The following is a 17,862-nucleotide window of genomic DNA, read 5'->3' on the forward strand; positions in this document are numbered from 1 at the left end:
TCGAACCCAAACATCCACGACAGCAGGAGGCAACGACGTGCAAAACAGTAAGAGCTTTGGATCTGCTCGTGAACGCGCACTGGGAACCGCTATATTATTAGTGCTCCAGAACAGATGGTAGTGAAATACTGGAATAAAAACTACATTTTCTGGGATAAACTAATTCTATGTTGGTTTGTTTTTTTTTTTTAGGTCTGTGGACACTTCCACTTGGGAAGCGGATGTGTTTGGGAACAACATCAACGTTTTTTCTCTTTCTTTAACTCGGATTTACTTTGGATTGGGATCCGTATACGGATTTATTTTAAAGACAGAAAGCTGAATTGGTCCATAAAACGTTTTATAGACACTACAACATGCGCACGAGGCGGTGTAACTATAACAGGACAAAAAAACAACGCACTAGGAGTTGCGTCTAAACGCCGAATCGTGCAGGTTTTCCACGGGGAAAAAAACTCGTATATCAGTCCGACAAACACTCAGCAGCTACAATGGCTTTCTTTAATTTTCGGAAAATATTCAAGCTCGGTACTGAAAGGAAGAAAAGGCAGTATGAACACGTCCGGAGAGACGTGAACCCCGAGGAAAGCTGGGAAATGATCGGAGAATTAGGAGACGGAGCTTTTGGGAAGGTTTACAAGGTAAACAACACGATGTATACACTTTTACTACACGGTAATGCCTGTATAATAAGTGCCGTATCTTTCTTTTGTTTCGTTTCGTTTCCAGTAACCTTTTATAGGAGCAGAAGTGTTTCTATTTTTAATAGAGCAGGTCACGTGATCGCCTTTTGGTAATCAATAACTCCAATAGTGCGCATGCGTCACACCGGAATACGTGCTCAGGTGTTCAAGTTTTGTATACGTTTCATTTACATTACATTACATTTCTGGCATTTAGCACACATCCTTATCCAGAGTGACTTACAATTTATTTCACTTTATACAACTGAGCAGTTGAGGGTTAACGGCCTTGCTCAGGGGCCCAGCAGAGGCAGCTTGGGGGACCTGGAATTCGAACTCATGACCTTCTGATCAGTAGTCCAACACCTTAACCACCTACCACATCCCTACTACACTCCTGTCAGAAAAAAAGGTGCTATACTGTATCTTTCTTTCCATATCACTATAGACCAGCGGTGTCCAATCTTATCCGGAAAGGGCTGGTGTGTGTGTGTGGGTGCAGGTTTTCATTCAAACCAAGCAGACGCCACACCAGAGTCTACTAAAAGCCAAGAACAACTGATTAATCAGGTGGAATCAGGTGTGGCTTCTGCTTGGTTGGAATGAAAACCTGCACCCACACCGGCCCTTTGTGGATAAGATTGGACACCGCTGCTCTAGACTTAGCTTCAAGGGTACATCATTTTTACAGCAACCTGGAAATGTGCATTTAATTATTACTCTCTAATTAAAGGTACATCAGAGGTAATTACAGTTAAAACACTACATTCAGATGACTGTGTAAAAGATGAAAACTAAACGCTCCAAAGATTAGGCAACAGCACCAGTGGTAGGAAAGGAAAGGTAGCTTTCTCAGTATTTATGCAGTTCAGTTCAGTTATGCAAGGTTGAGATTAAACCCCCAACCAAAAATCACCAGCCAAATAGAGAAGGGTTTTGTTAATGAGCAGCAAAAACGACGTAAAGAATTTATTCTTGGTCTGTAAAAAAGAAAAGCTTGCATTGTATATGCATGACGGCGGATTTATTTTTTCGAGGTCAGTATTAAAAGACAGAACACTGCTTAAACAACTGTCAGCTACCAGCAACAAAGAATAGGTGGAAGACGGCGGAAATTCTTTTCTGCTGCAAGGAAATACTACAGGATTTCCGTAGTACTGGAAGAGGATTGATTTGCTGGAGGATAGAATGAGTTCCCGGTGAACAGATCAGTTTAATTTTACATCTTGAGCTGTTTTGCTTAAGCAGTGATGTAAATGTAAAAAAAAAAAACAATCTCGCAGGGGTAAAACTGAACATTTGTCCCAATCACTGGAGATATGGACACTAGGATTCAAGCTAGAGTTTAGAGATCAAGCACCTTTACCACATACTACTTCATCATTAGTCATCTCTCACTCTGTAACCATGTTTGTACTTTATTGACGTTTGCATTGCTTTGCATGTTACTTCATGGTGCTGAAATCGCAATATTTAGTCACATTGTGTTAATTGTGTGTTATTGGTGAGATGATGATAGTGAACTTGGCCCAAAAAAAGCAGGACTATTTGGAGTGTTATACTTTATAAACACTTTCAAGTCATTAGTGTAGCTAGAATCTTATTACTTATTTAAAACACTTTATAAATGATGAATAGTAACATCAGGGGTGTGGCAGCTCAGTGGTTAAGACTCTGGACTATTCAATGAAAGGTTATGAGTTCATTTCCCAACATAATTTAACCTACTTCTACCACTAAGCGATTTAAATAAATTTGTCTAAAATTTGTATATTTCACAACTTACAGTTAGACAAACCAGGCTCCTAAAATAAGCCTAAATTCTCCTCTTTTTTTCTGCAAACACAATAAATAACGCTTTCAACATGTGAAAAGTCTCCGAAGTTTCCAGTGAGTTTTCCAGCTTAAATATTTTCTGCATTTTGAAAATACCCACATTACCACAGCAAGAGTTATTTGCCAAAAATCATCTAACCGAGTCCAGCCTGAAAGTTTACATATGGAATAAGTAGAAATGGCAGAAATTTGCATCTTACTAAGAGTTAGTGAGACTTTGTCATTAAGTAGAAAATTATTTACAGTACTGCAGTTGGTATAACTGATATAAGTAAAAAAATAAAAATAAAAAAATACACAACGTAAGATTAAGGCCTCATGGCAATGGACTGTTTAATGGAAGCATTTTGAACATATTTATTTGAATATAATAAAATTATTTCATCAGAGGTGAGCGTTTTGTGTATCAAAGTTACATTTTTGGTAAATTTGTTTAACATTATTAGATTTAATATTTCAATTTAAATATTTGTTTACATGCCAACAATTTCCTTGAGTTGCTTCCGGCATGTCTTATTGAGTTAATAAAAGAATAAAGATAATAAAATAATAAAAACTTTCTTCTTACATTATCATACTCTTCTCAAAAGAACACTGTGGACAATATATGCTTAAACGTGACATGTCAATAATACAGGTTATTTCCTTTTTACTGTCAATATTTGTCATGTTTTGTGCCAAGGCAAACATTTTCGCTGAAAAAAAACCCAACTTTTTGACTATTTCTGATGTTTTACTTATTTATTAATTTTTTTGTCAAAACTTAAAATTTAAATCAGTTATTTTTCTCTTTCAGGCTAAGAACAAGCATTCGGGCATTTTAGCTGCAGCGAAGGTGATTGACACTAAGACAGAAGATGAGCTGGAGGATTACATGGTGGAGATCGACATACTGGCATCTTGTAACCATGACAACATCGTAAAGCTTTTGGATGCCTTCTATTATGAGAGCAAACTCTGGGTGAGCACAGCTAACATATGTTTAGTAGTAGATTAGGAGGATTAATAGTAGTTTAGTTTAATTTGGTCCTTCTTTGTTGAGTCAGACCTCATTGTTGTTTCATGCCCATTAATACAAGAACTTTAATTTATTCAGCATTTAAATGACAAAACAAAAAACAATTTCATTAGTATTCATTCATCTATGTTTTATATGCTGCTCTTCAAAGGTTTTTGGATTGATTAAATGCATTACGTACTCTTATATATGAAAGGAACAAGTCTAAGTGAACAGTTTGTGTCAAATATATTGTATTAAATGTTTAGAAAAAATCTAATAGACTTTTATAGTAAATAGACAACGAAAGACAATTTAAAGCTAGATTAGGATCGCTGTGTTTTTTGTTTGTTTCCTTCCTGTAAAAGACAGGTTTCAAAATAGATCAGATATGATCCAAGCTTGAATATCTTGTTTTTTAGTATTCCATAAAATCAGGTCTTAAGTGGTTATTATTTACATTTATCAATGATTTCACCAAGTAGCATTTTCAAGATCTAATAAAAGAATAAATAAATAAATAAATAAATAAAGTCAAGCTTGAAATGGCTCATTTACTGTGTCCTGTAGGAAATGCAGGAGTAAGCAGAGGTCACACTGAGGTGTGCTATTGTATGGAGACTATTGTCAAAAAAGGCCAGATGTAATTACACGGTTGTTATATTACCGTCCCACCTGTTCCCTGCCAGCTCTCTTTCATTTCATTGTGCACTGACAAATAGGTGTGTCATATCTATGGAAGCCTCCAGATTTCTATCAGGCTCAGAGGTTCAGGAAGAAACAAACGGCTTCCTTATGATGCTGTAAAAGCAGGCTTGTGACCCGAATGAAATGGATCATATATTAGATTATAGCACGGGTCAAAGGTCCGAGCGTGTTACAGGGTTTTATTATTGCTTAAGAGTGTTATCAGTATGATCAGTATATCATACACTTTTACTGTTAGTATTACTACTCAGGAAGAAGGTGATATAATGCAGCAAATTTGGATTCAACCTAGTGCTTGTGTAGGATTTGAGGTTATAGCTAATAGCTAACGTGATAATGTTTAGGATTTAGGATCAGTTAACTGTTATCAAATTTGAAATCGACAGAACATTATTTACTTTCATATTCTACGCATAAAGTATAACAACAGTATTCTCATACAAAGCTATTTTAGACGATTATTTTAGCCGGCTAGCTCGTTTTCATTTCAGCAGTTAATCACCATGGAGATTCACCATGTAGTATTAAGGTTTATTTAAGACATTTCCTTAGCTAAATGCTAGGAACTTGGATGCAATTATAATACAGTTGCTATGCTAATATTAGAGTTGACCCAGCTAGTCTAGCCAACTAACAAGAGCTAGATTAACCCAAAAAAAGGAAGCTAGGTCAGTTAGCTAACTAATTTAGCATCGACAATTAACGTTTTAGCGCTGCTACAGATTGTTTTCATATTCTTTTGCTTAATTAAACAAAAGAAAGCTTTTGCAGAAGTTCTAGACTGACCATTTGAATTGCAGAAAAATAGCAAAAACGTTGTCAATAATTAATTAACGGTTATGGTTTCAGATTTGCAAAATGTTTCCATTTAAAAAATCTTTGTGTAAAATTCCTCCATCTTCAGCGATTTTTTCCACAGGAATACTTTCCACATGCTGCGTAAACAGGCTAATATTCTCACCACATGCAACGAATGTTAAAAGATAAATAAATAAATAAACATTATAGAAAACTTCTATCAATTGATTCATATTTCTTAAATATCACGGTAAATAACTTTTTTTTAATTGAAGGTGTTTATTATTACTCGTATATAATGATTCTGTGTGTGAGCTGTTATTATTGAAACGAAAACGTATTAGAATGACTTCATTAATATAAACCTGTGATTGATTTTGTCAATAATGATTAGTTAATATTATTAACTAACAAGGACCGAATAATAAAAAGGGATTTATTGTCTGAATTCATTGGTCACTTCTTCCTTAACACTTAACTTCCCTTTAACTTTTAACCCTTAACACTATCTCTTAACTTCTACTTATTGCACTTTGCTCCTCTAGCACTCAATGAAACATCTCGTATAGTGGCTCTACTCGTTTTATCCTCTTCAGTATTTCTCGTACTTATATATGTATGTAATAAATGTAAATTCCAATTTATTACTTTATGACAGTATACGGTATAGCATTGGGTTTTGAGGAGGCTTTCAGCATCCTCATCGTCTTCATGCTAGATCTGTGCTTTGTAGACGCTCTGGTGTTAAACACTGTTGTTCAGTCACAGTTCAGGCTGCTGTTGTTTGCCGGTGACTGTTGCTTCTCTAATCCGTTAAAAGGGGGAGGAAAGGCTAAGGTTTGGGTTGCTGTCTCAGCATGACACATTTTAATGAGCATTTCTACAGACAAACACACACATGCATACCTCCTACCAGCCCATCAGCTTGGTGTTCCACGATCCTCAGTCTGCCATGTCATCACAAAACCATCAGTAAAACACTTAACACCATTCATCATTTCCTGATTAATGATGACTACTTTCATTCACACAACTTGCCTTAAATAATCCTGTCCTGCATTGCGTCTGTAACGAGTTCAAGTCTTTGTTATCTGCCTGTCCTGCTTAGTTTTTCGACCATGTTTCCTGATGTAGTCTTGTCTATTTTATTCCTGACTGTTAACTTACCTCATGCTACTGAGTATTTTTTACTTTTATTTACTATTTTTTACGTACTTTTCTATTACATCTTTACTATTATTTACATACTTTTATTTTACTTTTATTTGCTATTTGGTTTTTTGATTTTAGATTTCATAATTAAAAGTACACTATTCAATGGATTTAATTACCAAAACAAAGAACATGACGCAAATATTTAGTTGAATAAAGTTGTGTATCCGGAATTTATTTTCTCTTTTGTCTTTTGGTCCAAATATCCAGAACATATTGCATTTCTGCAGCACTATACTGTAGCTCTGTTTGTTGGCTCAGATTGCACCTCTTAGATCAAATTTCCAAAAACATAGTTTGCCCAAAAGCATGCTGCCCACAAACCAAAATACACTCCATGGTTGGTTCATTTCAAGGAGTTGAGTTGGCTGAGAATCAAATCTGTTTCTCACTACAAAAGTGTGACTTAAAGCTGCTTCAGACTGAAAATGATATGTTTTTTCATGTCTGTTATTTAGTTTTGTTTGGTTTTACACAGCACATACTTTAACCAACACAAAACAACCCACAATTCTTTTCATTCAACCCCTGCAGTTAGGTTGATTCAGAGTCGATTCACTTTCTCACTGCAGTTCTAGAGTCTCAAATCACTAGCAGCTGTAACTTCAATTCATTCTAGTGACTTCAATCTTTTGATTCTGCTCGCCAAAAAGATTTGTTCGGTTAAATTTTTCTAGAAATGTATTAAGACTTGAAAAATGGTGTTTAAATAATTATTTTCAAATCAAACAACACCATCAAATGTTTTTAATTTTTGTCAAATGCCGAGACTGGAAAAACAAACAAAACGGCTGACATATAGCTTGACATTTGGACAGTCGTACCTCGAGTGACGTGACGTGACGTGACATACAGCTAAGTACGGTGACCCATACTCAGAATTCGTTCTCTGCATTTAACCCATCCAAAGTGCACAAACACAGCAGTGAACACACACACACACACACACACACACTATGAACACACACCCGGAGCAGTGGGCAGCCATTTATGCTGCGGCGCCCGGGGAGTAGTTGGGGGGGATCGGTGCCTTGCTCAAGGGCACCTCAGTCGTGGTATTGCCGGCCCGAGACTTGAACCCACAACCTTAGGGTTAGGAGTCAAACTCTCTAACCATTAGGCCACGACTTCCCCATTGGCTCTGGGTTATTGACCAGAAGGCCCTTAAATTTCCTTCAAATCTCCTTCAAAACCTGAACTCTAATTCTAATAGCTGCCAGAGCACTTGGATGTGTTCCACAGGTGGGTCATAATAAAAATCTACACAAAAATGATTCGCTCACTTAAAAGATTTGTTTAAAAACACAGATTTGTTCACAAATGAAACAACATGACAAAGTTGTACATATGTCAAGGATCTCGAGCATCATAAGGATCTAATGTTAGATAGATTAAGCTCTCAGTGTCTGTCTCAGTGTACAGTGTTTATGCGTAATCAGTGTGCGATATTGTATGGAGTGATGTAATGTGATCTGTCTACAGATTCTGATTGAGTTTTGTGGTGGTGGTGCTGTTGATGCAGTGATGCTGGGTGAGTAACACACACACACACACACACACACACACAGTTTCATACAATAATATTCAAACGTTGTTTCATTGTCTTCTCCACCAGCTTGGCATAAAGCTGGACCAGACATTGTCTTTTCTTTATATTCTAGTTACATACAGGTGTGAAGGTGTGGAAATGTGGAGTGTTCAGAAAGATGTGAGAATGTAGTTTGGCTGTACATGTATCCTGACAATAGGCTATTGTACATGCTGCAAGTTTTCAGAGGATTAGTGAACAACTGCTCACAGTAAGGCAGTCAAATTCGGTTTAAAAGCTTATTATAAGGAGATGTTGTACACAGAGGAATTCAGTGTACAATGATTTGGCATCAATGAAATGTGGCCACATACAGATCCGTAAAAGGACCAAGTGCATTCAGACCAGAGTTTAGTCTGGAACAATTAACAGTTGTATAGGTGTTTTACGCTCCCTGATATTAGCTAAAATCCTGGAAGCTCCGCCCCCTTCTCCTAATCTCATTGTAATCTAAAGTCCGTTCACGATATTTCCTCTTTTGAAAGATTTGACCTTTCTGTCAAGAAGAAGGGAGAATGTTTTGAGTTCATTAACATGAAATAAACACTTATCAAAGCGTATCCTTAGCGTACCTAGGATACGCAATATACCATATTTACTACACATATATATTACATCGATTACTAAGGATGCCACTAAATATTTGTCCAAAAACATCTTAGAAAAAAGAGAAAAATGTTTACAACAAAGTATCAGATATAAGACTTTGGATCAGATATGCTAGCAAGCCACTGTAGGGTATTAATGTATTCATGAACAGCCTAAGTTCATACGGAAGTTTGTCTATCAGATGTTTCTTTTCAGAATATATTAAGTAATACTATTTTTTCAAGAGACCTTTTGTATTGTTAAATATAACACTCCAGTACTTCATCACTACTGAGGATACTGCTACTGAGATGATATTGCGCCGTTGACGCGTAAAAAGAAACATGAACGTGGAGGAGAGATGAACGTAAAGTAAACTGATGATATTTATTTTGAACAAAAATGAAAATAAAATAAACTGGTTGTTTTAACAAATACACTTGGCTTGGTTGTCTCTTAAGAGGTCGTTACATCTTGTTTTACGGACAGTGATAGTATGCGCAATTTCCTGTCGGACTACTAATATAACAAGAATATTCAAATATTGAAAAAAAAATATAACTATGACTCCTTTTTGTATTGTTACAGACACAGTAATGTGGAAATAATTGTTGTTGACTTGAAACTTATTCACTGAAAGAACAAGAGACAGGTGACAACAATAAAGCAACAAACATATCGTTGCTGTCGGGCGCAAACCTCGTATGTCCAAATTTGGTCAATTTCATATTTTTTCACATATCGATGCTATTGGTCAGTCCCCACGTGGGTCTGTTATTTTTACAAGTTATTAACCAATCTAAAGTCTTGAAAATAGCTTGAGCGCAAATCTCATAACTCCATTGGACACTTCAACTGTCCACCTCTTCCTCACTCCGCGGGAGAGCTTCACGGCATATTTCTCCTCAAGAAGAGTCGCAACGAATCAACACGTCTTCTGAGGTAAATGTCTTCAAAACACTGGGCTTAAAGAAAAAAAATCTTGACCCCCGCTAGTTCTGGTGCTCGTCTGAGGACAGGAATTTAGCGCAAGACAATCCACTGCAACGCGGACTAAACCCTGTGCACTGCAGATAAGGTACGGCGTTTTTTTAATTTCCTGAAAAATAACGGTTTTGGAGATACGAGGATTCTACCCGACAGCGACGATATACTGTACTGTATGTATGTAGTACAGTATATATAGTATATATGACTAAATAGTGGACCTTCAGTCAGTGGACATTTCTAGAATAAAAAGCTCTCAGGGTCTAAGAAGTAAGTAGGATGTTATTCATTATGTATATAATGATGACAGACTAAAAACAAGATTGACTCATTCTGTGTGATCATTTTAACGATCATTACATTTATCAAAAAGTAACTAGACGTCTTATTCCTAGAACAGGAAGAAAGAAAGTAAACGTCTTGGCTTTCCGGCATGTGGAAACTGTAATGTGTACTTCTTAATTAAAAACAGATCTAGGGCTGTTTTTTCCCCTCCAAGCTCCTAGAGTTTACTGTAAGTCCATGTATCTATGCACTACAGTTACTACCTTAGACAAACGATTTGTGAAAACAGTTTTAATGATTATAGCAGTTCTTAGTTACAGTTTGCTGTAAAATCTTCCATTTTCAACCCTGTGCTTTTTTACTAATTGTATACACCACATTCCTCTCCATCTACATTGAAAAGTACAACCAAATCTTTTTTTTTTTTTTTTTAACTTACTTTACTTGTGTGTGTAGAGCTGGAAAGGCCTCTGACTGAACCACAGATCAGGGTGGTGTGTAAGCAGACTCTAGAAGCGCTGATCTACCTGCATGAGAAGAAAGTCATCCACCGAGACCTGAAGGCTGGAAACATTCTGCTCTCACTTGATGGTCAAGTCAAACTTGGTGTGTATCTGAGTGTTTGTGTGTGTGTGTGTGTGTGTGTGTGTAACAAGATTCGGTGGAAGTAAAGTCATTGACTTCATGTGGTCGCTTCACTAATCCGACCAAATAGAAAAAAAACAGTGCTATATGGTATTATATACACACTGGGTCTACATACATCCATAATGATTACACGGTTGTGGGTTCAAGCCCCAGCACTGCCTACAACTTCAATTGTAGGTCTCTTGAGCAAGGTCATTAATTGTCTCTGCAGTATCATGGCTGACCATGTTCTCTGACCCTAATATATGAAGGAAAAAAATGTAGTGTTGTTTCAGGCAGCATGTAATGAATGAATCACTTTCAGTTGTGACCTTCAGCTGTGATACTTCTGAATTATAGTATAGTACCACTATTATAGTATGTCTAGAAAAATGTTTTATTTTCTAGGTTCTGTATGTATGTTTGTGTGTGTATGTGTATGTCATGCACTTGGGGTGGGTCTTGCTTTATAGTAGTAGCTCAAGTGTTTTTTGATATGCGTCTTTCTTATTCACTATTCTATCTATCACTCAGTTCAAAATAAAGAGTGGGACTGTGTCAGCTGGTGGAATTTGCTCAAAGATACTGTCTGGTTTGTTTAGTAGCTCTAATATATTGAATGTCATGTAACTCAGTAACTACATCATTTATACTGTCAGATTTCCTGTTTCTAAAAGAAGTCAGATTAACATATGGAATCAAATCACAGTCATCAAGTCATTTAGTTGGGGTGTTAACATTGTGTCCAACAGCATTGTGCTGCATTGTAATGTAGGACAGTAATCAGTTCATTATTTCTACAATGACCTAAAATGTTTGGAATAGACATGTGGCAGACTAGACTAAGTCTATCTCTGGAACAAAGACACAAACATGTATTTTTTTTCTCTCCAGCGGATTTCGGTGTGTCTGCAAAAAACACTAAAACACTCCAGAGACGAGACTCTTTCATTGGAACCCCATACTGGTGAGCCTGTGACCAAAAAGTGTACCATTTTTCAATCTGTACACTATTATTAAACGGCTTCAATGTTATTCTTTTCCCTTTCATTCTGGAACTTTCTCATACACCCAAACACATACTCAGGATGGCGCCAGAAGTGGTGATGTGCGAGACTTCAAAGGACAGGCCGTATGACTACAAGGCAGATATCTGGTCCCTCGGTGTCACCCTTATTGAGATGGCCCAGATCGAGCCGCCCAATCACGAGATGAATCCCATGAGGGTGCTGCTAAAAATCGCCAAGGCCGACCCACCCACACTTATGCAGCCATCTAAATGGTGAGACAAAATGAGAGACAGTGGGCGTAACCTGTAAATATTACAACAAATGAAAAAATTGAAAACTGTGGAAATCCCAACCCAGTCTTTTCAAATTTGTATTTGACTGATTGTGTAAACCTTTACTTTAGACTTAAAGGTGGGGTGCACGATGTTTGTAAGCCAATGTTGACATTTCAAATCACCAAAACAAACACGCCCCTAACCCAAATGGGTGTCACTCCTGTTTTGATAGCTCCGCCCCACACATACATACGTAACCCAGGTGACTATTATGGCGGAACCTGCTGGGGCAGCTGGCCGAGGGGATATTTTTATCAATAAATCAACTCAATGAGTAATACTATGGTAATACAAATGTGTTTTTGTAGTACCGTGTGTTATAACGTGAAAGGTTTAGCTCCGTTTCACGCGGAAGACGTTCAGTTCTCTCCAGCGCTGGAAAGCTGATCCTATATTAACACGGGTCCTGCTTCTTGGCTTATCATAAGCCTTTTTTTGCTTTTCGTTTTTATCCCCCATGTCAATTTTTCAATCACGTTCTGCTAATGTCAGACATGTGCACTGAACACCCTCTCCGCCGCTTATTGACAGGACACGCCCCTTTCTGCTCATTGGCTACACGTTTGTTTTGTTTGTGCACCCCACCTTTAATGTGTTCTGTCAGTGAAAAGATCAGGATCATAAAATGCTTTCTGAATTTTAAAAAGACCCAGAATAATAATGTAGACACTACATTTACATTTGGCAGACACCCTTATCCAGAGCGACGCACAAAAGTGCTGTGAACTCTATCGATGAATACAGACTTAGGATACCATCAACCTAAAACTGAGTTCAGGGTTTTATTTTAATATACACATAAAACTAAGTGCTAGTTTAAGTGTTTCAAGAAGAGGTAGATCTTTATCCATCTTTTGAAGATAGTAAGCATCTCAGCTTTTCGGACATCCAGGGGAAATTCATTCCACCACCTCGGTGCCGGAACAGAAAAGAGCCTTACCCTGAGAGATGTTAGGACCAGTCGAGCAGTGCTGGTAGGTCAGCGGAAGCGGGGTGCAGTGCGAGGAGTGACAAGAACAGGAAACTCACTAGTGAGTCTAATATCTGAATAGATCATAACATATATCTGTGCTGAAGTGGTCATTGGGTTTTTTGTGTGTTTTTGCATACACTATGTTACCTACTTAGTAACTGGACAGCTAGTATCTAACATTGTGGTTTGTATCCTCTGGGATAAAATAGGAAGACTAAACACCTCTAAACAGTTGGAAGTTCTGGATAATTTTGGAGACTTAACTAGACGAACTTTAGAACTAAAGTCTTGTCATGTTTATTAGAGCAGTGTAGTAAGACTGCTCATTTAGAGTAGGGGGTAGAACATTCAGGAACTTCTACTTGCAGTTGGTCAGCAGTAAAGATATGCATTTGTAAAATCTCGGTGTGTGAGGGTGTGGAGGAAGACTTGGGAGGCAGGTGGAACTTCAGCGATTATTCAGTTTCAGTGTACTTTAACAAAAACACAACAAAGCAGCACAACAACAGGAAACAGGTCTGTGTGTGTGTGCGTGTGTGTGTGTGTGCGTGTGTGTGTGTGCGTGTGTGGGTCGCAAGCTCTGCTAAGCGCTATCAAACACTCGCAGGTTTATTGAAAGCACAAAGAGACATAAATAAGTAAACTGGTGAAAATAAGACACAGGTGAGAATCATCGTGTTGCCTTCTCTCAGTCCACAGCTGACTCTTAACCACAACCTGCTGCAACAACATTTTATTTCCTGAAGCAGATTATACCTTTTTTTTAAAAATTAAGTGAAAATGATGGCTTGTGTACAGGACGCTATAGGAAACATAAGGATGTTAGGAGCATAAGTTCATAGGAGAACTAAGGATAGTGAACCATCACTGGAATAAACTAGTGACATTTTTTTTCTCGCTCTATCTTTACAATGCTTTTTAATCAGTCTTTATCCACAAATGTGTTTCCCAGGTCTCCAGAGTTTAGCAACTTTCTAAAACATGCTCTAGATAAGAATCTAGACAACAGATGGAGCGCAGCACAGCTCCTTCAGGTGAGTCGCCCAGTTAATCCACTCTATAATGCGATATGAGCTGTTACACATTTTTAACTACACAATGCATTAAACAGAACCTTTGGGACGTGCCATGGATGTGTATCAGCAACCTGAAGGAACATATGACCATGGATTTAAGGATGCTAGGCTAATAGACGCAGACACATAGACACACACACACACACACACACACACACACACACACACACACACACGCACACACACTACATGGCAACTGTCTGGTTGTACAGATTGATCGGGATAAATGGGATTGAACTGTGTTTTGTAACGAAGGTCACAATATCAAGGAACTTCACTAGATGCTACTGGAACTTATGTCTAATTCTGGACAAATAATGGAGCATTTGTTTTGTCAGTACAAGGTAGCATTAATGACAAAGAATGATGTTTATACTGAAAAGCACCTAATCCACACTGCTGTGTATGGTGGAGGCTCTGTGGCTCCATGAAGTACCAGGAGATTCAACCACAGCTTCTGAAACAGCCAGTTATTCCCCTGAGATATAATCTCCCCTGCAAACCTGTAGGGCAAGCTACAGCAACCGTATTCAAATATACCATCCAGTGAAAATAATGCATGTGTTTTCTTTTTTTGTGTTCAGCACCCATTTGTGAGCAACGTTACTGATAACAAACCAGTCCGAGAGCTGATAGCAGAAGCCAAAGCTGAAGTCACAGAGGAGATAGAGGAGTCAAAGGATGACGAGGAGGAGGACGATCACGAGGGACAGCTGGTGAGAGAATTGCAAAAAAACAAAAACATTCTTTACATGCAATTTATTTTCTTAACTTCTCTAGATGTTCATTTTAGTCATCATAATAGTTGTACAACAAATGTCACGGTACAGTATAATGGTTTCGGAAACAAGAAGTGTGTCCCATATTAATTTTGCTATACTGTACCAGTGTGTAGTATAAATAGTGTGAGTATTGTGTTCACACTGATAATTCTAAACAAAACTAATTCACTTTCAATATCTGGAAGTTTCACTTATTCAACCGGGGAAAAATACCAAGTGTCAAATGTTGGACACGATGCACTTAGCGCTAACAGCTTTGTTTACATAGAGGAAGAGGGGCGGGGATACCAGGCATTGACGCTGAATGAGAAAAAATTTCAAGATGGCCGATGACAATCTGGTGGACAAGACATCTTAGAAATGTCTTTTAAATAAGCCTGCATTGTATAATTATTTTTGAAGTTTGTGTTCATCAGTAATGTGGATTGAAAATTCAGTTAGTGTTCCGTGATCTTATGATCGTATCCTCTGAGGTGTTGCAGCATTGTGTTTTATCCATGTCCTAATATTTCTGCCAATGGTTTTCTGTTAATTATGATATTAGTTACAATTTCATTATATTGCGTCCCCTTCGTCTAGCTGCTTCCCGGACACAAACGTGCTTCGTCTGACATCAGTATCGGAAGCTCTGAAGATGAAAAGCTTTCCCAGTCACCTTCTACTTTGGAAGCAGTTCCAGAGAAAAGTGAAGAATTACCTATTCCCAAGAGCACAGATATGGATCTCGGTAACGGCCAGGCATCTAAACCGGATATTTCCAAACTGGAACTGAACCACGTCCCGAACATACCAGAACCGTCTGCTGAAGAACCTACAGAGGAACCAGCTTCCAACATGAAACCTCTGGAGCAAGACGATAACAAGAACACTACAGACATCAAGCCAGAAAGACCGTCTTCTTCACTAACTATACCGAAGCCAGAAGAGGACATGAAACATATGGGAAATATGGTGAAGCCAGATGTTGATAATATGATCCAGAGCATGGATGCAGAGGTGAAGGATGAGCTCACACCTGAGAATTCCATCAAGGAGGTTGATGAAGCTTTTGCAGAGCCTGAGGAGAAACCTAGACCTCTGACGTCTCCTGTGAAAGAAGAGGATAAGGGTGAACCAGAGAATGCGAAATCTCCGGAGATTGCAAATTTTCCGAAGCCCATATTTCAAAAGAAAGTCTCTGGATGTGGGTCAGATACCAGCAGTGTTGACCTAAACCTGTCCATCTCCAGCTTTATAAACAAATCCAAAGAGTCAGCATCCATGTCTGTACAGGTCAGTACTCTGACTGAATATAGGAAATATTGATTCATTTGCATATATGTGCATATAATGGCACCTTTGCCTCCATTTAAAAGCCAGTTTTGTGTTAAAACAGGAAAGGAAACGGCAGAAGAAAACCCTGAAAAAAACCCGCAAGTTTATCATAGACGGCGTGGAGGTTAGCGTCACGACGTCCAAGATCGTCACAGATAACGACACCAAAAACGAGGAGATGAGATTCCTAAGGTGAGCGCATTCATCAGCCTTGTTTTGGATTCGTCAGGTTCAGTTATCGAAAACATAATTGAAAATGATTCAAGCTGGAAAAGCTCTAAAGTTACACGAACGATCGCTGGCAGAAGATGCTCCATGCTACAGTATATTTTATGTATATTGTTACATCTAATTATGCACATAAAACTAAAATAATGCTGAAGTGTTGTGGTAACATGACTGTTTGTTAGTATAGTACATTTCATCAGAGACAGTATGCACTACAGGTTTATTACAGGTGTATAAACCCCAAAGCTTTTCTACTGTTTATTTGGAACATTAGAAATCAAAGTGAACTGGAAACCTTAGGGCACAGAACGTATAAATATTTCTTTTTGCAACGTGCAAATGCAAATTGGGGGAATTACCAAAGGCGTAGTGTTTTGAAGGATGCACATCCAATGGCATCAGGAAAGAAAAGGCAGGAAGTATGCTTCTGTCAACTGGAACTTCCTATCTGTGTTGGGGCATATCCTGTTAGGCAGACTAGGATGTCCTTTTGGTGCTGATTCAAGGGAAATTTCACACATTAAAGCACACAAAGTTGTAAAACTGTTTTTGTGTGTGTTTGTGTGTGTGTGCGTGTGTGTGTTGGACAGACGTCAAGAGCTAAGAGAGCTGAGGCTGTTGCAGAAAGAGGAGCAGAGAGCCCAGCAGCAGCTCAGTAACAAACTGCAGCAGCAGAGGGAGCAGATCTCCAGACGCTTCGAGCAGGAGACCACGGTCAGTGTCAGAGTTTGGTCTTTAGTACCAAAAAACAACACAGACATTCTGAGCATATTTACCGCTGCTATATTAAAGGTGGGGTCTCCGTTGTTGGAGAAATGCTTCAGGAAACTGAGTCGGGACGACAAACAAAACAAAAATCAAAACTAACGTGTAGCCAATGAGCAGAAAGGGGCGGGTCTTGTCAATATGGGCGGAGAGAGTGTTCAGTGCGCATGTGTGACATTAGCAGAAGGCAGTTTTAACAGTGACATGGAGGATAAAAACAAAGAAAGAAAGCGAAGAAAGGCTTACGATAAGGCAAGAAGTAGGACGTGTTAATATAGGATCAGCTTTCCAGCGCTGGAGAGAACTGAAGGAGCAGGAAGTTGGCGCATATTCACAGATTCGAGTTTTCCCGAGTCAATAACTCCTGAGCTAAACGCTGTTACTACACAAATAACACCTCTTTTCTATCGTAGTAATGTAGAGACGCAGCTACAACCGCGTTTTGTGTAGTAACAGTGTTTAGCTCAGGAGTTATTGACTCGGGAAACTCCAATCTGTGAATATGTGGCCAACTTTACTTAAGACGCCGAGGCGCTTTTTTCCTTCTCGATAGGTGAGTAACGTTGGTTTTGCTTTGTTACACAGAACTAATATATGCCTTTGTCCTTTCCATGATTATGCTTGTGTGTCATTTTTGCTTGTTTGTTTATCTGCAATCGTATTGTTCTTCCCTTCAGCTATGATAAAGACACATTTCTTTCCATTAGTTGCCTGGGTTACGTATGTATGTGTGGGCGGAGCTATCAATACAGGGGTGGGACCCATCTGGGTTAGAGGTGTGTTTGTTTTGGTGATTTCAAATGTCAACATTGGCTTTCAAACAACGGAGACCCCACCTTTAATGGTCTACACTCTAAGTGTCGTTCACGTCCTGCAATTGAATTGTGATTCACGCTGCATTTGAACCGCATTAGAGTTTGCTTGAAAACCGACCAAAACCTGTTACTATAGAAACAGTAATGCATTAAAACGAGTGAATGAATATTCACCTTGTGTATGAGAAACTAATCAACAGGTCTTCTGTGTTTATGTCACGCAGACCAAGAAGCGTCAGTACGATACAGAGGTAG

The 17,862-nt window shown here is 38.4% G+C and overlaps 1 protein-coding gene across 3 annotated transcripts in view; it reads left to right on the forward strand.

The window, feature by feature from the left end:
* Positions 1 to 24: 24 nt before the first annotated feature.
* The window catches only part of slkb (STE20-like kinase b), a 25,117-nt gene continuing 7,279 nt past the window's right edge, over positions 25 to 17,862 (forward strand). The window contains exons 1-13 of one of the 3 annotated variants that reach the window (XM_060860401.1): positions 25 to 47; positions 193 to 641; positions 3,316 to 3,480; positions 7,717 to 7,765; positions 10,139 to 10,288; positions 11,204 to 11,276; positions 11,397 to 11,591; positions 13,580 to 13,661; positions 14,288 to 14,419; positions 15,065 to 15,757; positions 15,861 to 15,991; positions 16,618 to 16,741; positions 17,832 to 17,862. The exon at positions 17,832 to 17,862 is cut by the window's right edge and continues 149 nt beyond it. In XM_060860401.1, coding sequence (XP_060716384.1) covers positions 492 to 641; positions 3,316 to 3,480; positions 7,717 to 7,765; positions 10,139 to 10,288; positions 11,204 to 11,276; positions 11,397 to 11,591; positions 13,580 to 13,661; positions 14,288 to 14,419; positions 15,065 to 15,757; positions 15,861 to 15,991; positions 16,618 to 16,741; positions 17,832 to 17,862 — 1,975 coding nt within the window. In that variant the 5' untranslated portion in view covers positions 25 to 47; positions 193 to 491. Of the gene's footprint in view, positions 642 to 3,315; positions 3,481 to 7,716; positions 7,766 to 10,138; positions 10,289 to 11,203; positions 11,277 to 11,396; positions 11,592 to 13,579; positions 13,662 to 14,287; positions 14,420 to 15,064; positions 15,758 to 15,860; positions 15,992 to 16,617; positions 16,742 to 17,831 lie in introns of all 3 variants that reach the window. The other 2 variants (XM_060860400.1, XM_060860399.1) reach the window with 2 other exon arrangements.

Source organism: Tachysurus vachellii, chromosome 24 (assembly GCF_030014155.1).
Source record: "Tachysurus vachellii isolate PV-2020 chromosome 24, HZAU_Pvac_v1, whole genome shotgun sequence".
NCBI classification, from domain to species: Eukaryota; Metazoa; Chordata; class Actinopteri; order Siluriformes; family Bagridae; genus Tachysurus; species Tachysurus vachellii.